At 42.5% G+C, this 24,903-nt stretch overlaps 1 protein-coding gene across 2 annotated transcripts in view; it reads left to right on the top strand.

The window, feature by feature from the left end:
• The window catches only part of LOC147016888 (tyrosine-protein kinase SYK-like), a 79,216-nt gene that overhangs the window by 29,846 nt on the left and 24,467 nt on the right, over positions 1 to 24,903 (top strand). For both annotated transcript variants that reach the window (XM_085846036.1, XM_085846035.1), the window contains exons 2-3: positions 3,434 to 4,199; positions 13,242 to 13,402. In XM_085846036.1, coding sequence (XP_085702162.1) covers positions 3,807 to 4,199; positions 13,242 to 13,402 — 554 coding nt within the window. In that variant the 5' untranslated portion in view covers positions 3,434 to 3,806. The remainder of the gene's footprint in view (positions 1 to 3,433; positions 4,200 to 13,241; positions 13,403 to 24,903) is intronic.

Genomic DNA, 24,903 nt, shown 5'->3' with positions numbered 1-24,903 from the left:
GTGGTACCAAGACATCCCACTTTGATGCAACCCCACTTTGATTGGATATCTGACCCTGACCCATGACGTTTAATTTTTATTTATAAATTGAATTGAGAATAGGATTAAAATAAATTCAATTCAAATCAAATGGAAGACCAATTAGGTACAGTCCTGCATTGTAATCAGCAGAAGGAACCAGAACAAGCAAAAAGCAAACATGAAGTCATCATGAGGAACTTGGATAGGATTCACATTTCAGCTTCTACTCATCTACCCTCAAACCCATCCAGACACAGCCAAGTGAGCCTTTTTCAAAAAAAAAAAATCCAAAAGAACCCAGATAAGAAAAATAAATTCTGGGAGCCAGACCATGTATCTGATCACATTGAAATTTAAAATTGGCATTCCCCATTACTCCGAGATCATAATTGTGAAGTTTCATGTCGCTTGATTAAGTGGTTCCAGAGAAAACATTATTTAATATTTTTCTTCAATCCAATATGGCTGCCAAACCATGTGACCTATCAATTATTCCTTCACAAACTTGGACACCCATTGCTTGGGGAACATTTGTGTGAAGTTTCCCCTTGATATGTTGAGCTGTTCTGGAGAAGATTTTTTATAGGTTTTAGGGTAAATCCAATATAGCTACCAAACAATATGACCTATGATGCCATATGTGTGAACCTTTTGTTCCTCATGGAATAGGCAGTAATTTGTATAAAGTTTCGCCTTGATCTGTTCAGTCACTTCAAAGAAGATTTTTGAAGGTTTTTCTTTTAAAGCAATTCTCTCTCTATCGAGTGCAGCCTGTGGCTGCTGGTTGCATCATTGGTTGGGACGTGGCTATGCCGCTGATGCAATGTCCCCTTACCAGTACACTGGTACTCATTTTGCCGACCTCGGAAGGATGACAGGCTGAGTCAACCTCCTGGTGTATTTTAATTCAGCAGCCAACGGAGCTTGAACTCAGGACCCCAGGATCCCAAGCCGCCACCCTAACCACTAAGCCAACACCAGGCTTTTTAAAAGCAATATGGCTGCTACACCACGTGGCATATGACGTCAAAATTATAACTAAATCATTCTACGTGAGTAGATGCACTAATGGTGAAAATTTCGTCTCAATCTGACAAGCGGTTGCAACGAAAAATATGAAAGTTCTGTGTGCACAAAGAAACAGACAGACCCAAATGAATACTCTCTCAGTCGACGTGTGTAATAGCAATAATAATAATAATAATAACAATTATAGGACCGTGCATCCTGAAGCTCATCTGGATCAGGAGCAACAGTCACTCAAACCCCCCACAGAGCCCATGAAACCCGTTTTTTTTTTTCTTTTTTTAATGCCATGAACAAACGTTGGTACATCACTGGTGATGAAGGTTGTGGTCAAGTTTCATCAAAATTGTGTGTATAGTTTAGGAGGATACAGAAAATACTTGAGGGATCAAACCAACCCCACCCCATAGACCCACTTAATGAGCGCAGATTTTGATGCAGTCCATACACTTTGGTACATCACGGGTGATGAAGGTTGTGGTCAAGTTTCATTAAATTGTGTGTGTAGTTTCGGAGAAGAGAGCAAATACCTATTTTGTGGGGGGGGGTCAAAAAAAACCCTGTAAACCTGCTTAATGAGAACAGATTTTGATGCGGTCAATACACCTTCCTTCAGCATCATATATGAAGCTTGTCTCCAAGTTTCATCAAAATCGTGTGTTTGGTTCAAGCCATAATGACTGAAGTGTTTACAGACTGACTGACACTCACTCACCAATGGACACTTCTCGATCGCATAAGCTCACCTGATTAAAGTCCAGGTGAGCTAAAAATGAAATGCGATACAATGATGCGGTTTGCTGCATGTGATAGAACATTTCGTTTTTTGTTTAATTGTCGAGATTTATCAATCATCATCAGTACAGGTCTATGTCAGCACCCCTTATACACATAAGACTTCGAGGCAATACTTGGTCTTCTTCCAGTTTTGGTTCAACATTCCTGCATTTATGGTCTCCATTGTAGTCCTAATCCTCTTTCTCAGAACCGCAATATCGAATAACCTCACAATGTTGGACACCATGTCTTTTACATAACCCCATTTTTCAGAGGGGAGATCTTTGGTGAACGTGATGGTCACAGAATCGGACCGTCATGCCAAATCAATCGCAATCGATCATTGAAGTGTGAGTTGAGGAAATCGCACACTACCAGACTCCAGTGGGGGTGAGGGTGGGGCTCCATCTTGTTGATAAATAAGGCTCTGGTAGCACGTCCAACAATTGCAGGAGTACAAAGTTCTCCAACATATCCAGGTTACTGTCAGACTTGATAGTGGCTTCAGCAAACAAGAATGGCCGAATGATTCGGCCATGCATTAGGCCACACCACACGTTAACCTTTTGGCTGCCGTGCTCATTCTCAGACTTCATCAGGAAATGTCGCGTGCAATTGTCCAGCTTCAGTACTTGCACTGGCTGAACCTTGTATGCGTACAGCTGCAGTCATGTGTGCAGTAATTTATGTTCCATTGAGCAAGGTATTTGTAGCTTCCAAGATGGACTTGTGGGGAATGTGCTTGCTGGACTTACAAATGTGTTCTACATCCTCACCACTTGTTTGGCCAGTCTACCCCCTTCCTCTGCAGGATACTCCTCAGCCCCATAAACTTTTTGTGCCACTCACGAATCGTTTTTCTCGTTGGTGGCTGCCTTCCTTTGGTCGTCCTAAACCGTCCTTGAACCTGTGCAGTCAATTTGGTCTCGTACACCAGGCAACATGGTGTACTTGTTCTTGTGGGGACACCATTATGCAGTAGATGTGACATCACATGTCATGGAAGACACTTGGAAACAAAAAAGTCAATAAAACTTTGATAAATGTTCTTTCAAAAGCAACAAACTGCACCTACTGCATCATTGTATCCCATTTTATTATTTATTTCTTACCATTTGAATTTGGAATTTTCAGGTCAGGTCAGGTTGATGTCAGGTCAGGCTAGATCTGTGACCTGCTACAGGTACCATGCTCACCAGATTCTCTCAGTGAGGGAGTCTCATGAGTGGAGGAGGCCAGTGGGCCGACCACGTGCCTCGTGGTTGCAGCAGGTTGACCATCATTTCAAAGAGATGGGGATGGGCCTGGCATCTGCCTGGGGGATGGCCAAACGGAGCCCCCTGGAATACCGGCGGAAAGTGGACGCAGCGACGCGCTGTTCTGGCACATGCTCCCATACCTGACCTGACCTGAATTTGGAACAGTAATTTGTGGACACCCTGTAGATATACTGGCTGGTGAAGTGTTAAAATGGGAAAATAGACTAAATTATCCTTTGAAGATTCCCAAATTTGATAGTAAATGGAGATAATTTTGAGGCTAACTTATGATCATTGTTATAAATCTTGTTCTGTGTACTGTTCATAACTCTGTTGTTTCCTTCCTGCAGATTCTTTACGATCTCTCCATCGAGACGAGGGAAGCAAAGAGAAAAAAAACGAAGATATATTCATTTAAGCAGTCACAGATTATGTCTAAATTGATGAAAGGAAAACGGTGAAAAGTATGAGGCATCTCTATCATTCCAGGTGAAGTAAGTTCATTATGTCGCAGGCAATGCCACGCGATTAAGAATGGGTGAATGAAATCCATAAAGATTGCATTGACTGGAAAATAGATCACCAAACATATGTAAACAGAAATACTTTATAAATACATGGAAAAAGAATCAGACAACGCATCATAAAAGAAAGAGTGAGACTTCATTTTACAAGGAACCCTGAAATATTACACAGCCTGATACACAATAACGGACTTTGGGAATGGAAGCCGTGGATCTCCCTTACTACTTTGGTCAGATTTCTAGGGAGGAGGCCGAGGCACTTCTCAAAAATAATGGATCCGACGGGACTTTCCTCTTGCGTCGCAGCGGGGCTTCCGTTGGAGGATTGACCCTCTCGGTGTTACATGATGGACGGGCGAGACACTACTCCATCGATCGTTTATTAGATGGGATGTTCGCCATTGAAGGAGGTCGAGCATTCTCGTCCCCTCGTGCACTGTGTGATGCATACAGCCGTCCATACCCGGGGATGTGCTGTGAACTCCGCAAGCCCATTCTGCGCCAAGAAGGTACCAGTCCACGCGCGAGCCAGTTCGAGGACGTCGGGGAGCAGATGATGCGAGACTACGTTCAGAAAAAGCATGGCCTTGAGGTGAGTGCATCGTATGGATGTGTTCAATCATTTCATTATACTCTTTGCTTTCTACACATTGTTCATGAGTTATTTTATGTTGATGAAACACTAAAAGCTGCCGAAGTAGTATTTTATGACCAATGGTACTTTAGAGGGACCTTCCAATTTACAGTTAATCTTGGTTTTTTTTTATGAGCTTGCCATTTATGGCAAAACCATAACTTCACAAAATCAACAGTATAAGTTTATTGACTCTCTTTGTAACAGATATTGTCCTTCAGAGAGATTTCACCTGGATATTCTGTGGTGTCCCGTTACGTAATATGTGTGCAATATGCTGTAGTTCAGATAAATGCTTTGAATTTCTGGCTCTCTCCTCAATCAGGCATTTAGCTGACTTCATGTTATTTTGTTTTAATTTAATTGTCTGAGCCAATTCGCATCAATCCTTTATATAAACTTCACTTCGAATTAATGGTTGAAAAACAGCATCAAGTGAAATTTTTAGACAATGTATTGATATTGCTGTATGTTTATTAGCCCCCGTTGGACGTGGCTCCGAAACGGGGATTTATGGACTTGGTCTTTATTCCCGTGTCTGTCCGTGCGTCCACAACCCTATCTCTGACATGTATGGACCTATTTTATCCGTACTTGGCAGAGAGATGGCAAATGATGGTATACATATGCACGTCATTTTTTTTTCCTGAGTTTAGATCCAAGATAGCCGACGAGCGGTCATTTTAGTTATAAAAAAAACCTGATGCTGAACACGTCCTCAACCATTTTTCAGACATGCATTTCCCAATGTTGTTCAAACCTGGCACACAAATAAAGAATGATGGCTTACTCATGTACGTCGTTTTATTTCGAGATCAGATCCACGATGGCCGACTGGCGGCCATTTTCTTACTTAAATGTGTCCCCAGCCATTTTTCAGACATGCATGGTCCGAATTTGTTCAAACTTGGCACAAGCACAGTACACGATGGCATACATGTGCCATCATGATGGCATACATGTGCACCTCACTTTATTTTGCAATTTGATCAAAAATGTGTTGTGCAGTAAAGTCAGCCCACACGTAGGTCGTTCTTCAGCTCAACCCTTTTTAATGGCGTCTCCTGCTGCCCTTACTCCACAGCTCTCTGACGTCACTCTTGGTTCCGCCTCATCAGTTCCGGTTCATCATGCATTCATTAAAATTCATGTAACTCCCAACACCACAAGATGGCCGACTGGAAGACTGATGGCCATTTTAAATGTTAAAAAAAAAACCGGTATTGAATATGTCCTCAACCATTTCTCAGACATGCATTTACTGATGTTCTTCAAGCTTGGCACACAGATAACAAATGATGGCGTACACATGAAGGTCAATTTTTTTTTCGAGATTCGATACAAGTTCGCCAACTGGTAACCATTTTCTGACTTAAATGTGTCCCCAACCATTTCTCAGACATGCATGGTGCGATTTTGTTCAAACATGGCACGAGCACAGTACATGATAACATACACATGCACCTCACTTTATTTTCTGATCTGATCAAAGATGGCCGACTGGTAGATTGGCGGCCATTTTTGTTGTACATAAATGTGGGCTCGTCCTTTAACTCCACACAGCAAAATTACTAAAACAACGGGGGCTATGATGCTTTATGTCCTTTTTACTTGTGTCATAATTTCCATTTTATGAGCTGCCTTTGTTGTACTACCATAATTATAGAATGCGAGTGCAAGGTGGCTGAATACCTGATTCCTCTGGCAGGAAAAATGGAACAAGATCTCCCTTTCTCTCCCTGTATAACCTGTTTGGTCTTCATTATAGATCACTGGATCATGGGGTGTGGCGCTGCCGGTACCTGTGCGGGAGGACGAAAGTCCGAGTCTTCAGGTCCTTGGTGCTTCCAGTCTTGCTCTATGGATGCGAGACTTGGACTCTTACCAAGGATCTGAGACGGAGACTTAATTCCTTTGGTACCAGGTCTCTTCGGAGAATCCTTGGCTATCGCTGGTCAGATTTTGTGTCCAACGAGCGGTTGCTGAGAGAGACTCGGATGAGATTTGTTACCTGCACGGTCCATGAGCGTCAGTTGCGGCTGTATGGACATATGGCTAGTTTTCCTGACGCTGATGCTGCTCACCAGAATCTCTCAGCGAGGGAGTCTCGTGAGTGGAGGAGGCCAATGGGCCGACCACGTGCATCGTGGTTGCAGCAGGTTGACCAGCATCTCAAGGAGATGGGGATGGGCCTGGCATCTGACTGGGGGAAGGCCAGACGGAGGCCCCTGGAGTACCAGTGGAAAGTGGACGCAGCGACGCGCTGTTCTGGCACATGCTCCCATAACTGACCTGATAGTCTCAATTCCCTACACCAGATGGCTCTGCAGCTGACTGTATAGCCTGCAATTTCAAATGGAAAAAAAATGTTAATGTGTTACTAAAAGTAGAAGTGTCCATCTGTGTGTCCGTGCCGCTTTAGTCGAACTCTAAAGGGTTTCCGCTGTCATCATTGGTTGGGAAACTAAAATAATGGATTTACTTGCAACAAAAATTTGTCTGTTTAATTGTAACAATGTCGTTTTTTAAACACCCTCCTTCCCGGGAATGGAGAAGAACAAGCAGAATTTAGAGTTTTAATGTAGTTGTTGCAATGGTACGAGAGCAAGAACCCTATCGAATAAAGCGTGATGGACAGGGAAGAAGCACACAAAATTAGTCATACTTGTTGAAGCAAAAAAAAAATAGTACAGTGTACACAGAAGGAGCACACAAGACAGCAACGACCAGTCATGACAACAGCAGTAGTTATACAACAACTACAGGTAGTGGACAAAAAATGGAAACACCTGGGTAAATGAGGGACACCAAGTATATTGAAAGGAGAGGCTTCCACACATCTGTTGCCCATTTGTTGATTAAACAAATACCATCCCAGCATGCTTCGGGGCATGTATAAAAATGCTGCACATGCCTGGTTGCCTATAATTATGCCTAGCATGGCCCATTGGCTTTAAAAGAGGGGTGATTGTTGGGGTGCATTTGGCAGGAGCTTCAGTGACAAAGCCTGCTCAACTTGCTGATGGTTCACAAGCAACGGTGTCGAAGGTGATATTGGCATGGAACTCCAGGGGAAAGACTCATTATGGAATTGATTAGCAAAGGGCAACAGTGGACGGAAGCGCATACTCCAGGATCGTGATATTAATGCATTAATTTGGAGTGCAAGGCGAAGCAGGTGACAACTGCAGATCATTTGACTAAAGTTCAACCTGGGGCACGAGCAGTTTCATCAATAACAGTCCACCGAGAGTGGGATACCATAGTCGGGTTGAGTCCAGTGGTGCAAAGAGCACAGGCAATGGACTACCAAACAGCGGAAAATGTGATATGGTGAGATTGACAAACTGACGAGTGCATGTGTGATGCCAACGTGAAGATCTCGACAACCCTAAGTGCTTGGCTCCAACAGTGAAGGGTTCTGGTGGTTCTGTAATGTTGTGGGGCACATTTTCCTGCCATGGATTGGGTGCAGTCATTCCCTTCGAAGGCAAGGTTAATGCCAATCGCTACTTAATGGTACTGAGTGATCATCTTCATCCCATGTTGCAGCATTTCTTTCCTGCCGGTAGGGGTGTGTTCCAGGATGACAATGCCCCCATCCGCAGAGTACATGTGGTCACCCAATGTATTGATGAGCATGACACTGATATCCATATGTCATGGCCTACTCAGTCACTAGACCTGAACCAAATCAAGCATTTATGGGACACGAGCAGGATTGCCCGAGTGGGGTGGGGGGGACCTGAGAAGTGGGCGAAGTAGGAGAGCTAATAGGGCTGATAATGGGGCAGGTGGATTGGGGGCAGGAGAACCGATGGAGTGAGGGTTGGTGTAGGGGGCAGGAGAGACCGAACACCAGTGGGTAAAGGGGTCTTGAAGGGTCTTTGAGGTTTTAAAGGTCTTAAGCTTCTTACAGGTCATTGGGGGGTTTTAAGGGTCTTCAAGGTCTTCTGGCTCTATCAGGTCTTAGGGGTCTTCAAAAGACTTAAGGGTCTTAAAAGGTCTTTGGGATCTTATGAGTCTTCAAGAGTCTTGGGGAGCTTAACCATCTTTGTGATAGAAAGGGTCTTTGAGGTGTTCGGGGTTTTAAAGTGTCTTAATTGTGTTTGGGGAATTCAATGGTCTTAAGGGTCCTATGGGTCTTTAGGTCTAAGGGGTCTTATCTTTCAAGCATGTAAAAAGTCAGGGGCGTATTCAAGTGCGAGTATGTATTCTAATCTATCAAGCATGTGAAAAAAGGCCTTATGGTTCTTCAGAGTCTTTAAAAGCTGAGGTTGTGGATGCAAATACACTTCGGACAATCCCCAGGTCGGACTTGATCTGTGTACCAAATTTGGTGGTTGTCAGTCCATCAGTCTTTGCAAAAAACACGAACACACACACAGACAGACATCTGGTGAATTTTATTTATTATCCTCGCCGAAGGAGAGGGTATTGCATTTGGGTCCGTTAGTTTATTTTTCCGCATAGAACTTTCGTGTTTTACTCCGCAACCGCTTGTCGGATTGAAACACAATTTTCACCATTGGTGCGACGATTCGTGTAGAATGTTGTAGTGATAATTGTGATATCATAGGGCACGTGGTGTGGCAGCCATATTGGAAAAACGTTGGACCTCTGTATCTCTGAAACTGCACCAAGGAAAAAATTGAAACTTGGCACAAAGCAGGTACTCCTCATGGAGGAATGTGATTTTTTTTATGATGTCATCGGTGCATTCGTTATGATGTCATAATTGCATATCAAGAATGCTTCATCCGATCAGTATGAACATTTTTGAGCCATCTCGGGATAAAATGGTCCACAGTATATTTTTGATTACATCATCAGTCACGTGATTTGGCAGCCATTTTTTTTTTTTTTTTTTTTTTTAAGCTTCAAAAATCTTCTCTGAAATGGCTTAACAGATCGAGGGGAAATTTTACACATATGACCGCCTACCCATGAGGAACAAAAGGGTCACACATATGAAATCATAGGTCACAGGGTTTGGCAGCCATATTGGATTTACCCTAAAAACCTATAAAAATACACTGATCAAAACAAGTCCTGGTGAGGGTCTGCAACCTCTGATTGCTCTTTTTATTGTTGGATTAGAATGCCATGCCGTGTTGGAAGGACATATTAAGCTGCTTTACATGCCTGAACATGGCGTGTGTTTAAAACATGGGAATTCGAACGGAATTTTGTAGTCGAGTCTTAAAGGGTCTACAGGATCTACAGTCTTAGGAGTCTTTGGGACTTTTGGGTCCTCGGGGACTTTTGAAGACTTTTCTTGAATTTAGCTTGGCTAGCTCAACAAAAGTTAATTGGAAAAAGAGAAAGACTTTTTACTTAGGGCCACAAAATGGAATTCTCGCACCGGCCCTGCCAGGGCAGCTTGGGTGGACACGTGAAGGAATACACTACCTAGGTGTCTTCCTTGGAACTCAGGATTTTATTTCAAAGAACTGGGAATTGTTGATTGCTAAAACTGAGCAGCGGTTGTTAAAATGGAGGGGACTATTAAGGTAGCTTTCCTACTAAGGTCGTACTCTGGTCATCAATAACCTTGCGGCATCAATGCTATGGCATAATTTTAAGGCACAAAAGGCCCCAGGTTTTATCCTCAAAAAACTTCAGATCATTTTTATGGATTCTTTCTTTGGGGGGAAGCATTGGCTCAAGCCTAGAATACTACACCTACCCATCACTGAAAGTGGACATTGGCTAATAGATGTGACAAGTAAAGTGATGGCTTTTTGCCTCCTTTCTGTACGAAGGCTTCTATAATCTGACGTTCCATGGAAAGCCTCCGCCCACTGCTTGCTTGGGCAAGCTGGTAAACTTTGCTATGGTGATGAGCTTTTTCTTCTTGACATGAAGCGAGTGGATATAACATTGGTCCCTCTGTTTTACAGAAGCATGCTGGAAGCATAGCAGGCTGTTTCTGTTCGCCGTGATACCAGTGATTACTCCCCTTCAGATGTTTTTAAATGAACCAATATTTTAAAATCCTTTTTTTAATGGGGTCTGTTGTGACCGTTCTTTTATGCAAAAGTTTATGGATCTCAATGTTACCAGAGTTAAACATCTTCGGAATCCCTTTGTACATAGATGGAAGTCAGCTACTGAAGTTGCTGTTGTCACCGGTGTGAGGTCCGTCAGAGTTATTGGTGGAATTTTCTCTGTGATTTCACGAATTTTTAAGCAAACTAGGTTAATATGGGACCCAGACATAGAACCTGCCCTTCCTTTATCCCAATGTCCTTTTCCAAATCTTTTCATTTCGTTTCAAGGTTTTATATCTTTTAATCGGATGGAGAAATCCTCTGTGTATGGTCTATGTGTTATTACCTTTTTTTCCAAGCAAACATGCAGAGCCACAAGCTCGTTTGTGAGCACTGCTTCAAGCAGACCGTTCTGCAACAATAGAATGGCACATGATGTACAAAAAACCCATTGTCAAGTGCTCAGGAGATCGACAATGGTGACTGGCACACAATATCTTACCATGCAACGTTTTGTCCCGTCGCATGTTCTGTTAACTCGGATTTGTGCCCTTTTTGTGATACCCCTGAGACAGTTTATCTTACTTTTCTTGAATATTCAAGGTTGACTCCGCTTTTTAAAATTCTATCGCGTGTTGTTCGGGGGCTCGGTTTGTTTTTTACGCATTGTGTCTTTATACTTGGTTTTAACATCTTTCATCAGTGTAAAAATGAATGTCTTTTGGCAAACTTCTTGTATTCTGAGGCAAAACTTGCCATTTATTTGTCAAGGAAATGTAAACTGCAGAGCATTGACATATTAGCTGAGGATGTTTTTATTGTTTTTAAAGCATTGGTCACATCCCTTGTCCGTTTTGAGTTTGAAACTCATGATCCTATCTTGTTTGAAGAACGGTGGTGTGCTAAACAATCTTTATGTGGTATAGCTGATGGTGCTTTAATAATTCATTTATCGTCATTGCCTCTTTTGTTTACCCTTCCTCTTTCATGTCTTCTTTTGATTTCCGAATGAACACCCTTCATCATGTGAAAGTTGAACATTGTCATTGTCATTGTCATTGTCTGTCTGTCTGTCTGTCTGTCTGTCTCTCTCTGTCTGTCTGTCTGTCTCTCTCTGTGTCTCTCTCTGTGTCTCTGTCTCTGTCTCTCTGTTTTTCCTTCTTATTCTTCTTCTTCTTCTTCCCACCAATGGACTGTCTGGCAACCTCCCACCCCCCCCCCCAACCCCTATCGACTTTCTCATCAATCCTCTTGATTAAGTTCAGTCATTCAAACTCTTGCGTCTCACCAGCCATGATCTTTATTGGGCAAACCACATTTCAAAGTTGGCCTCCAAAGCCAGTCGCCAACTGGGCATCCACCGTGGTGCAAAGTCCTTCCTTGGCAGACCTGAATGCCTATACATCTGCAAGGCTGTCATGTGTACCTTGATGGAGGAATGCTCTCCCTTCTGAACTGGCTTCCCTGCCTCAGACCTTGTTCAGCTTGATGCCGTAGGAACCAAAGCCTTCAAGATCATTGGCATCTCCAGTGCTGAAGCTGACTCATATGGACATATCACTTTCCAATTGGAAACAGGTCGGTTGCCTTTCTGTCTTCTACCGCCTCCTTTCTGGTCTTGCATCATTTGCTCTTTCTGTGCTTTGTGCCCCTTCCCCCCACCCCCAGGTTTCTACAGGATGTATACAGTCCAGCATCACCCCTTCTCCTGAAATCCCTAAATCCAGAATCATTGGTCACCCCCACTCATTTGTTCCTCTTTGTTTTTTTTTTCCTGTCTGTTGAACCAACTTCCACATCCTCTTCAATATCATTCTTCCCTCCAGGTCTTCAAGACAGCTGTTCACCCCATATCAGATCTTCCCAAATCCAAAACCATGATCTTTTCTACCCTCGTTAACCCCCACCCCACCCCAAGCTCTCCTCCTCCAACTTTCCGGTTTTTTCCATCCTGCGAGCTTCCTTCCTTGTCCATCTTATTGGTGTCCTTCCTCCCCCCTCATTCTGCTGTTCCTTTTGCCTTGGTATGTCCTGTTGCATTCAGTGTACTCGCTCTTCCATGAGCCTTGACTATGTATCCAAAAAAAGCAAACTTGTTATATTAAAGTCATGGAACTGATGTGCAGGAAACGCACAAGCAAAGTCCACTCGGAATTTGATTAAAAGTGCTTAAAGTCCAATGTTTCAGCCACACTGGTGCGGTCTTCATCAATGGCTACTTGTAGTGTTTTCCATCTCACACACACACACACACCGCAGTACCCTCACAACGTATGTAGGACTAAAATACTAAACACCTAAAAATGTCCCAGATCGATTTTATTATGTTTATTTTCATATTTGCAAATGCACATTATCACACCATGCATGTTTCATAAGTTCGTCTGGGTGTGTAAAACTCGAAAGTTTGAGGTATTCATGTGACCATTGCTTACGTCAGTAAATTTCTTACACAATTGCATTTTTTGATAAACTTTATAACTTCCAAAAATATCATGTTAGTTTAGTTTTGTTGAAAAGTTTGGTGTATTCATGTGAACCTTGCTTAAGTCAGTAAATTTCTTACACAATTGCATTTTTTGATAAACTTATAACTTCCAAAGATATCATGTTAGTTTAGTTTTGTTGGAAAGTTTGAGGTATTCATGTGAACCTTGCTTACGTCAGTAAATTTCTTACACAATTGCAATTTTTGATAAACTTATAACTTCCAAAGATATCATGTTAGTTTAGTTTTGTTGGAAAGTTTGAGGTATTCATGTGAACCTTGCTTACGTCAGTAAATTTCTTACACAATTGCATTTTTTGATAAACTTTATAACTTCCAAAGATATCATGGTAGTTTAGTTTTGTTGAAAAGTTTGAGGTATTCATGTGAACCTTGCTTACGTCAGTAAATTTCTGACACAATTGCAAATTTTTGATAAACTTTTTAACTTCCAAAGATATCATGTTAGTTTAGTTTTGTTGACAAACCTTCCTTGTTTTGTTCTCATGATCCATGTAGGGAGCTGAGGCTGAGAGAATGATCAAGCATCAGAGAGCTGAACTAGAAACGATGATCGTTAAAGATTTGCACGAGAAGATGCCCTGGTTTCACGGAGAGATCAACCGTGAAGAGGCAGCTGAGAGACTTGCTGTCAAAGGCAAAGGCAATGGGCGCTTCTTGTAAGTGTCATAATATGTTGAAGAAGTCCTGAATGGATGAGTGTTTGCGTTGCAAGGGTTGGCAAGTGTGTTCGAAGCCCGACCACTTACTTATGCCAGACTTTGTACTTGATTATTGATCTTATACATTCGAAGAAAAAAGCAAATACTGAGAATCTCAGACTAAAAGATAAGTTAAATGTAAAACAGGAATTGGAGAATTATATCTTACAAAGAAAGATGTAGAGCTGACAAGTCGAGCTCCTGAATCTTAAAGATGCCCACCTCACCCATAGCAGCCCAATGATGAACCAGAAAACAGCTGAGCGTGGGTGTCATGTTGAACACGGGTCTCTTGGGCAGTGGCCAGAAAAATCACAGAAATACCGTTGAATTTGATGTAACAAAACGCTTCCATGTACTGTGGGTTTTGAGTGGTTGGGTCGAACGTGGCAGCCAGTATCGCCTAATGACCCTTTCATGGGACATGTTGCACATTTTCACTCGTGGAATACCGGGTCATGACCTCATTTTATCGTTGTAAATCACATGGCTGGAGAATTTTCTCAACGTATATTGAAAACCTTCATCCACCAGCCACCTTCATGCCACGCTGCCTGCTGCCCTAAAATAGCTGTACAACACTCGCTTGCTGTCCCATACCACTTGCACCCAGTATTTATTTATTTTTTTAATCATCTTTCGGCTTCAAGCAGATGAAATTCACTCTCAGCCTCTTCATTAGATGATCTTCCTCTACTCTTATATTAGACCCAAACAATACAGATTGCAAATCCTCTTGCCAGCATCTCCATTGATTTGCCTCCAACTTTATTTTTTCCACTTAAAGTTAACATTTTCGGCATATCAATTAAACTCAAGAGCCTGGTGTTGGCTTGGTGGTTAAATGGCTGGCATGGGTCCAAAGGGTCCTGAGTTCAAGCCCTGTTGATTGTTGAATTAACACTGGGTGGGGTTGACTCAGCCTGGAATAACCATTTGGGGTAACCTGCGTCAGAGTGGAAACCCACCCAGGATTGTACTCCTTACCAATGAAACTGCCTTGGCAGCCCTATGTGCCTTTACGGCATGAAAGGAATGTTATTAATTCGACTCTTAATTTTAAAATTCTATCTGTGTGTATCCTTCAAACAAATGCTTCTCAAATTGTTGTCGAATGAAGCACGTCTGTACGAGTTCTTCCTCAACATCAATCTATTTTGCACCCAATTTTCTACCAAAATGGGCCCCATACCTGTCTTCATTTTGTGCTTCTTTCACAATTCCAGAATGTTCTTGGTTCATCATCCCTTACTGGTCGTGCTTCTGTTGCGACTGCTCCCAAGCAGTACTACTTGGTTCTCAATAGGCCCATCCAGTGATCCACAAATTACATTTGATTTCCATTGTTGTTTTAACGGTTCTTGTGCTCTATGCAACAAATCATCTGCATTGATGTTGGAAAGGGCAAGTGCTTCGGGTTATTTGGGATAGCTGGGGAAATAATTAGAAGAGATAGTTGATTTCAAAACATCAGTATGGTGAAATAACAAAGAAATATACAAAAGGGAAAAAGGTTTTCTGTGTCCCCAAACCAACATATCGGGAAAAAAAATTGTCACCCAACGTTGGCGAGCAATGTGGTCGATGTAAATTTGAGTGTACGCTTGTGAATTTGTAATCATGTCTATGCCCCCACCCCCCTCCGAGGCCTTGAGCAAGGGGAAGTTGACAATACGTGCTGCAAATTCACAAGTTTACACTCGTATTTACATTGACTTTTCATCAGTATCTAATGTACTCTATGTCTTGTCGACGATGGAAATGTTCATACACAAAAAATGTCTACAAATGAATATTTTGAACCATACTTCTTTTAATTACCTCTGTCACCAAATGCAGATGGAAGTCACGTTTTCACCCCTTTTGCATATTTCTCTAGTCTGTCTGTCTGTCTGTCTGTCTGTCTGTCTTTGAGTAGGATGTCTCCAAAAGTTATGGACGGATTCAGATGAAACTTGGTGGATTGGTTGGTTGTCTGACAATGACAAGTGATTCTTCACCATTAAGAGATATGGCCAAATATAATATGCTGTCAGACCCCGACATTTGCGGGTCATAAAGTGTGACCTGCTTCTTCATTCGCGCTTCATGTATTCACGTATTCGTGTTATTGTGGGAGGGAGGGGGGGGGGTTAACACTTCAGGACTGGTATCCTATATCCACTGCTGTTGATATGAATTCAGCCTCGGAATTCTTCCACAGAAAACTGCTCTCTTTTATGCACAGATTCATCCCATCTCATCTTCAGTTATCTTACCCATCCTCCTGTTCTTTGTACTCTGAATCCTGTGGTGAGGCTGTTGCTTTCAAACAACATGCATTCTCCTCCTGGAAGGCAAATCCGACCAAAAGTAACCCCAGATCATTCCACGAAGCCCATACAAAATGTGTCTACCCTCAGGATTGCCAGAAAACAACATCTGTCCAATATCAAGAATGAACTTTGAACATGTCTCTCTCCTCCAAAACCTACTACTCTGCTGTTCTTGCAAGAATGAACTTTGAACATGTCTCTCTCCTCCAAAACCTACTACTCTGCTGTTCTTGCACTTCCTCTTTCTGCCCTTTTCACCCTGTCATTTCCCATATGTCATCTTCCATCTGCTTGGAAATCAGCCAACATCACACCATTACATAAAAAGGTGCAAAGTTGCATCCTCTTAACTACAGCCTTATTAATTTACGACCAATCATCAGCAAGGTCATGTAATCCATCATCACAGTTGACATAACATCATTCCTTTTCTCCAACAGCCTCATCTCAGATCATCAATTTGAATTCAGACCTGGTCACTTTGCCTATGGAATCCAAGGCCAACTGCACTCTTGGATTACTGATTTCCTCCCCTTTCGTAGACAATGTGTGGCTCTTAACAGAAGGAAACCTTTCTTCTCCTTTCCCTGTCAAAGCTGGAATACCCCAAGGCAGTGTTCTCAGCCCTATTTTATTCCTAATCTGCATCAATGATCTCACTGACTCTCTGTAAATTTCTCTTCATCTCTTTTCTGATGACACCACTCTCTGCTGTGATATCTCTCATCCTTCTGACAGATGGGCAGCAGCCTCTTCCCTCTCCTCAGACCTTGCCAAAATCACAAACTGGTCAAACACAATTTTGCTTGTGTAACCATATTGTCTACCCTTTGTGTTCTCCATTACCCCTCATCATTACCTGCATCCCTTGTTTGTCCGTCTCTGTCTGCTTTCCCTCTCCACCATGCTGTTGGTGTTTCCCTTCTCTTGCTTTTCCCTTTGTCATGTGTGTCCTGATTTTTATGTTTTATCACTCTTCCATGAGCATACACCATGTAAAAAAACAAACAACAACAACAACAATGCTCCGACATTCGCGGACTCCAACGTTCTTAGAAATTTCCAGAAACGTTTCCTCTGCGAATGTCGGGGTCTGACAGTATAACATGATATCTCAAAAAGTAGGTTGGGTGTGCGGCAAGGACGAATTGTTTCCATTTTGGTGAAGATCCGCATCTGATCCAGCCTTCCAGTCGGACACAAAACATAAACTGTTCAGCCTTGCAGCATAATGGACTTTACCGAGTTTGTCGAAATTTCTGCTACTTGATAGGAAGTAAAATTCTGGATGCATCCCTGGCTCTAATAACTTAACAATTTGACACTGAATGCACATATTTCAAATGCCATCTTTTGCAAAGATCACTTTGCCTTACGTAATCCCAAACAAGTAGCGGTACATTCAAAGTACACCGCCCCCCCCCCCATGCCAAATAAATAAATAACAAATCCTCCAGTGCGCGACATCACCGGGGTTCCTTCTGGTGCCCAGCGATGCTGCCTTGCAGCACATGGAGTCAGAATTGGGAATGAGCGGTGTATAATAATTGATTGATTAATTGCATCATTAAAATAAATAAATAATAAAGATAAAATAATTAATTTCTCAATCAATTTCCAAAGCATTCCAAATCCACTGCTGTTTCATCCGAATCTGTAACTTTTTGAAAATTAAGCAATAATCCAAAAAATGAATAATCGATTAATTGATTGATCAATAATCAATAACACTCTTTATAGCCAAATCACTCGGTCACTGTCATGTCCAAATATCAGCTTCCGAGCTCAAAATATGCCTTAGATATTGCCCAGATGAGAAATATAATAAATAAGTAATTAATATATTGATAATAATTAATTAATTAGTTGATTGATTGATTAATCCCCAAAATAAAACATAATGTTTTTGCCAAAGTACATCTTCACTTTTGTCCCCAAATTTCAGCTTCCAAGCTCAAAGGATGGCTGAGATATTGTTGTGGGCGGGGTATCGGATGCGAGCACGACCGCTAGTTGGAGCAGTAGTCGACTCCACCGAACACCCGGAATTTAGATTGTTACCCTCGGATAACTCCAAAGGTACGGGTCGCTTACAGGACTGTGAATCGTCAATAATTCAGCCACGTGGGACAGGGTTATTTGCCAATCTTCAAAATACCTAGAGACCCACGTGGCGAGCTACCGAGGAATCCACACCCTCGACGGAGCTCGAACGGGACGAGCCGTAACTGTGCTCGACCCGTGCGTAACCCGAGCGGATGGTTACCGAGGTCCCGTCGGTTCAAATGCACAACTACTGCAGCAACGGTCTTTTTTATTCTACCAACATGCACCGTGCTAAGCCAATGAAGGAAAGGACAAAGACGAGCTGAAACATTCAAAAATTGGGGTATTTATTTACAATAGGGGGGGAAGGAACCCATAACGGGCAGAGTTAAACCAACTATAAAGGATGCAAATAATGTACAGCACAAGCACTTAACCAGTTGCTACTTAAACAAGACAGGGCCACACAGACACACACCCAAAGAAAAGAGATGGACCTCAAGGATCTTTATTATTCCTTCAGCTCAGAGGGAAGTCGAGCTGAGGGATGAGAACGTGGCTGGCTACCTGGCCGCGAGCGCGCGGCTGGACGTCCACAACTTCCCGGAGCTCCAGTCCCCAAAAGACGGACCAGGACCAGGGCAGCCAGACGCAGACCAGCGCCAGCGACGAGATGAGGCCAGACCAGTGTCGGGCAGACCAGACCAGCGTCGAGAGATGGGATCCGAGAACCAGACCAGCACCAGCGAGATAGGATCAGACCACGTGCTCGAGCAGACTGGGCGGTTATTTTTTCTCCTCTCTTTCGTCCGGGGCGGGGGGAACGTGTCTCACCCCTCCGCACACCTCATTCGCCGGGGAAATCTGTCGTCTCTCCATGATTGGTTGGGGGGCGTGTCAGGGCGTCACGGTGGAGCACCCCTCAAACAGGGAGAGGAATATGGTCCTTCGTGGGCTGCACCTATTGGCCACCCGACGGCAACCTCGCTCGCATTCCCCGGATTGGGCGAGAAAGACTCAGGTCCTTGTGAACTCCGCCCACGTACGTGCTGACACACGTGTGCAATGGTGCCGGTGGAGGATGGTGGAAGGAAGTGAAGGCAGATGTCGTCAGTGTTGTTGTTGTGATACGGGGTGTAAAAATGTAAAAGAAAACCCTAACTATCAAAATAACTCTGCAGCGCATGAACATTTAATTCCCATTTGACTCGGGACGTAACCCTAACTAGAAACACACACTTACCGATATAACTGTTCTATAGGGACTGACTGTTCATGTATATAACTGACTGTTATATAACTGTTCATGGCTTCCAGATTCGCAACAATATCGCCTGGACAAACAAACAAGAAAACAATAATGAAAAGAAAACAGAGTAAAAATTGAGTACTCGCTTCCTTTGGCACCCGGCGATGACGTCATGCATCGCCTAGATATGGAATTGGGAAGGAGTGGTGTACAATAAATCTACAGGACGAGGATAAAAACTTGTGCCTACATTATTTCTTGACACTCGGTCTATAGGAAGCCTTCCAGCAATCAATCCAGTCACAAAAAAAACTAAAGAAGACATAAGAAACAGGTGTGTTTATCAATTTTTGCAAGCTTGTCAGAAGTAAAATTAAATCTAAGTACAGGTAGTGCACCAAAAAAAAATAGAAACGTCAACAGGATGTCACTTAGTAGGGTGTTGGGCCACCACATGCATCCAGGACGGGATACGAAGTGGCAAGGTGTCAATAAGTGTTTGGGACTGTTCTGCAGGAATGTGCCACCATTCTTCAACAACAAAGTCCTCTAATTCATGTTGGTTTGGTAGAACCGCTCTCTGAGGTGCCTCTCCAAACAGTCCCAAAAATGCTCCATGGGAATGAGGCGATTGGGAAGGCTGTGGAAGATGAGTAACTTTGTCCTCATGCTCCTCAAACTACCCGGGGACAACACGTGCTCTGTGGACCGAAGCATTGTTGTCCTGAAAGCCAACCCTACCAGCAGGGAATAAATGCTGCATTATGGGATCAAATGATCACTTAGGATGGCAATATGGCATGCTGCATCAACCCTGCCTTCTCATGGAATGAGTAGACTCAGGCCATGCCAGGAAAACATGCCCCACCCCATGATGGGAGCCACCAGAACCCTTCACTGTTGGAACTAGAGGCTCGGAACTATAGGGCTGCCAGGGCTGAAACCACACGTGCACACATCCCTTCATCGAGAACATGGTGATGGACAACTCATCAGACCATATCACTTGTATCCACTGCTCCTTGCACCACTGGATCTCTAAACGGGCATTCCCAAGTGTTCTGAGTGGTTTGTGAATAGCACCCTATTCCTAGGGGCTATGGTAACCTGAAAGGAGTGGCTATGGTAACCTACCATGTGATGTTACTTTCTGACCATTTGATGACACAGGATGCTCACGACTCTCATAGAACTCCACACATAGTTTTTTTCTGGCATTGCTCTCCTGTTTCCCCTCACAGTCTGTTCCCCGTGGCTAATGTCTCTGCATTCCAATTGTCGTGGATGTGCTTCTTCCCACTGTTGCCCTTTGATATCTTTCCTTCCTTTTCCCAGGTTCACATCATCTTCTAGATAGTTCCTCTTGACACGTTTGCAATTTCTGCAGCCTTTGTCACTGAAGCACATGATAAATGCATTCCAATATCAAGAAAAAGAGCAATCAGAGATTGCATACCCTCACCGGTACTTGTTTTGTTTGGTGTTTGTGTAGTTTTATGTGGTGTATTTTGTGTGATCTTTGTGTACTGGTGTGGTACGTAATTAATAAGGGACATAATTAGAACTGCCACTTTATAACTGCTGGCAGTGATAACCGGGTACTAAGACATCCCGCTTTGATGCATCCCCACTTTGATTGGACACCTGACTCTGACCCATGGCATTGTTTTTTTTTTTAATCATGATTCAGTTAAATTCAGAATGGGATTAAAATAAATTCAATTAACGTTAAATGGAAGACCAAATAGGAACAGTCCTGCATCAGAGTAATCAGAAGGAACCCAAACAAGCAAAAAGCAAATATGATGTCTTCAGGAGGAACCTGGATAGGATTCACATTTCAGCTGCTGCAACTCTACCCTCAAACCCATCCAGGCACAGCCAAGTGAGCCTTGTTCAAAAAAAAAAAACCCACATCAAAAATAAATAAATAATTATGGCTGCCAAACCATGCAGCCGATCAATTTGAAATTTTAAACGTGTATTTCCCATTACTACTAGATCATAATTCTGAAGTTTCATGTTGATTGATTAAGCGGTTCCAGAGAAAACATTATTTAATATTTTCTTCAATGCAATATGGCTGCTAAACCATGTGACCTATCAATTATTCCTTCACAAAATTGTACACCCATGGCTTGGGGAACATTTGTGTGAAGTCCAGCCGTTCTGGAGAAGAAGATTTTTATAGGTTTTAGGGTAAATCCAATATGGCTGCCAAACCATGTGACCTATGATGTCATATTTGTGAACCTTTTGTTCCTCATGGATGGGCGGTCATACTTGTAAAGTTTCGCCTCAATATCTTCAGCCACTTCAGAGAAGAAGATTTTTGAAGGTTGTTTTTTTTAATTATTATTATTTTTATACAATATGGCTCCTGGGAATTCACATGACGTCATCAAATTTTTTTTTTTTCGTTTGGACCATTTTATCCCAAGATGACCCTCAAAGTTTTTCATACTGATCAGATTTAGTATTCTCCAAATGCAATTATGATGTCATAAAGGCACCTATGACATCATCAAAAACCACATTCCCATGAGGAGTACTTGCTATGTGCCAAGCTTAATTTTTTTTCCCTTGGTGCGGTTTCAGTGATACAGAGGTCCAAAGTTTTTTTCCCCGTTTTTCCAGCATGGCTGCCACACCACATGACCTATGATGTCATAATTATCAGTTATACATTCTATATGGAGTAATCACTCCTCTGGTAAAAAATTTTGTCTCAATCCGACAAGTGGTTGCGGAGAAAAACACCAAAGTTCTGTGTGGACAAACAGACAAACGAACGGACCCAAATGCAATACCCTCTCCTTCGGCGAGAGTAATTACACCCTGTTCAGTCATCAGGTTCTCCTCTTGCGGCCATGCTGGCTCTTAATACTGGCCACAGCCCACTTACATATACATGACAAGAGTACTACCAGGAAGAGATTTGCATATTCCACGTGTCATTCACTTATGTGTGGTGGCCCCATACCTTGCATATATATTGCATGGTGCGTGTACCCTGGTTTTTTTGTCCACTATCTGTCCTTTTTGAAAAGGTTTGATTGTATGTCCACACATATTGGAAATATATTTGGAAATGTAGTTTGCATAAGGAGAGATTTTGTTATTATTATTGGTAGATCGGTTGGATTTGTCAGGATTGAAAGACATATTCCAGGTGTTTGATCAGCTTGTGATTATTTTTTTTTCAACGTCTGAAGATAGGGAAGAGGCTGCAGCCTACCTTTCTGAAGGATGACGGATGTCACGGCAGATGGTGGAGTCATCAGCAAATAAATAGGATTTTCCAGACAGTCAGAGAGATCATGGATGAAGATCATGAATCGGACTAGGTCCAGAACACTGCCTTGGGGTACTCCAGCCTTGACAGGGAGAGGAGATGAAAGGATTCCGTTGAGAGGTTTCAAAAACAGTAGGAAATGCAATATCGATCATTACAAAAGTGCGTGTGATCGTGATGCTCTATCATTGTTATAAGCAGCACACAATGACTTGTTTCACCTTTCGCACAAGTTGATATGTACTTTCTTACTCGGAATCTAACCTGTCAATACCTGATATCACTAAATTTGCTGAAGCCTAAGTTATATTGTAACTACAAATTAATTTGTTAAACTTTATTAAACAAATTAATTATTCTATTTTCTTACAACTTTCTCGTGCCATATTTTCTGAAATAATTCAGTCATCGGATTTTGCTTTGATAGGGAATGGACGATCAATGATTGCCGTCATTTAAGTGTTCACTATTGCTTGATGTGTAATGAAGTACAATAAGATGGAGGCTCAAGGAAGAACAAGGTGACGGAGGGTAAAAAGGCAACATATTCACCATCAATAGTCACTAACTAAGCCAAGAAAGTAAAATGTTATTGACAATTCTTCAAAACCAACCAATTTGTAGCTGCTGCTGTCTTTTCTATAGATCCTTTGTTAACCTATCAGCAGAAAGCCTTTTTGAACTGTCTGTTCAGTGTAGAGTTGGGCACCTTAACTCAACATTTGTTTCATTCCACAATGACAGTTCTGATAACCAAAAATGCCCACTGGGAGCTCACACTGTGTGCACACATTAATATTGATATTGATGCACTTGGTTGCTCCTTACAGGTGAGCAAATAACCTTACCGATTCCAAGTATGACATACCTGCACAACTCCACACAGTACCTTCATTGGATAAAACTGTACTCGAGGTCCAGGTATCCTCAGAGAAACATTGGATTCAACAAGCAATTTAGCTGTTTTGGGGGGTTTTTGTTCATATAATCGAGGCTTGTGGAGGAGTTGGTTAGTACTAATGCACTGAAGACATCAGGACAAAAGGAACAGTTGAAAGCAGGGGGGAAAACACCAACAGCAGAGTTGAAGGCAAAGATATAGGCAGACTTTAACAAATAATTGGTGTGGGGGGGGGGGGTGAGCAGGAGAGGATGCATGGGGTGGACAAGATGGATACAGAAAGAAACTCAGGATAAGTTGGAAAGTTGGAAAGCTGGAAAGCTGGAAAGTTGAAAGGAGGAAGGATTGGGCTATGGTGGGGGAGGAGGTGGGGGGGGGGGGGTGAACAAGTGTACAAAGGATCATGCTTTTCAATTGTGGAATGATCTGAGATGGTGGTGAACATCTGTCTTGATGACCTGGAGGGAAGGAAGTATGCGATTGAAGAGAATGTGGAAGTTTGTTCCATCGGTGGGAAAAAAGAGGAACAAATGAGTGGAGGTGAGGAGTGATCCTGGAAGTAGGTAGTTTCCTGAGAAGGGGGTTGATGGTGGACCATGTGTGCCCTGCACAAAACTGAGGTGTGCAAAGCATGGAAAGAGCAGAAGGTACAAGACCAGAAAGGAGGTGGTAGAAGACAGATTGTTTTTTCACACATGTACCTAATTAGTATGCCAAACTTGCTACAGGCATTGTATTTGGCCTAAAGTGCATTTGGCATATTTGTTTTCAAAGGAGTATATGTCTGGCATAGTTTGTTACCCGAGCCGAAGGAGAGGGTATTGCATCTGGGTCCGTTTGTCTGTCCACATAGAACTTCAGTGTTTTTTCTCCACAACCGCTTGTTGCATTGAGAATAAATTTTCACCATAGGAGTGAGTATTCATATGGAATGTTTTATTGATAAATATGACGTCATAGGTCACGTGGTGTTTTGCCATGTTAAAAAAATGGAAAAAATTTGGACCTCTGTATCTCTGTAAACCGCACCAAGCAAAAAATAGAAACTTGGCACATGGCAAATACTACTCATGGGGAATAAGTGTGATTATTAGCTCACTTGGAACGTAGTTCCGGTGAGTTTATGGGATGGCGCGTCGTCCGTCCGTCCACATATACTTGCAACTTCTCTGAAACTACACATACGATTTTGATGAAACTTTACCCCAACGTTCATCACCATGTATGTATTAAAGTTTGTCCATGGCATTAAAAAACAATCGGGTCCTGAAGGGGTATATGTGGATTGCCCCCTCAAAATAGGTATTTTCTTACTTCTCAGAATCTACACATGCATTTCTGATGAAGCATGACCACAGCCTTTATCCCTCATGCTGTACCAAAGTTGTTTTTTTCATGCCATTAAATAAAATTGAGGTCAGATGGGGTCTACAGAGGTAGTTTACGGAGGGTTGCCCCTCCTAAAGATGTATTTGCTTTCTTCTCAGAAACAACACACAATTCCAACGAAGCTTGACTTCAACCTTCATCACCCATGAAGTACCAAATATTATTCAAGACATGGGAAAAATTGGGGTCGAAGAGGCTGAAATGGGGGGTTGCCCCCCAAAATATGTATTTGCTTTCTTCTCCGAAACTACACACACAATTCCA

This window comes from Eptatretus burgeri, chromosome 11, assembly GCF_056783735.1.
Source record: "Eptatretus burgeri isolate ZD-2024b chromosome 11, Ebu_testis_v1, whole genome shotgun sequence".
NCBI classification, from domain to species: domain Eukaryota; kingdom Metazoa; phylum Chordata; class Myxini; order Myxiniformes; family Myxinidae; genus Eptatretus; species Eptatretus burgeri.
Note: the sequence above shows the minus strand (reverse complement) of the source record. Positions and strands in the feature narration are given on the sequence as shown.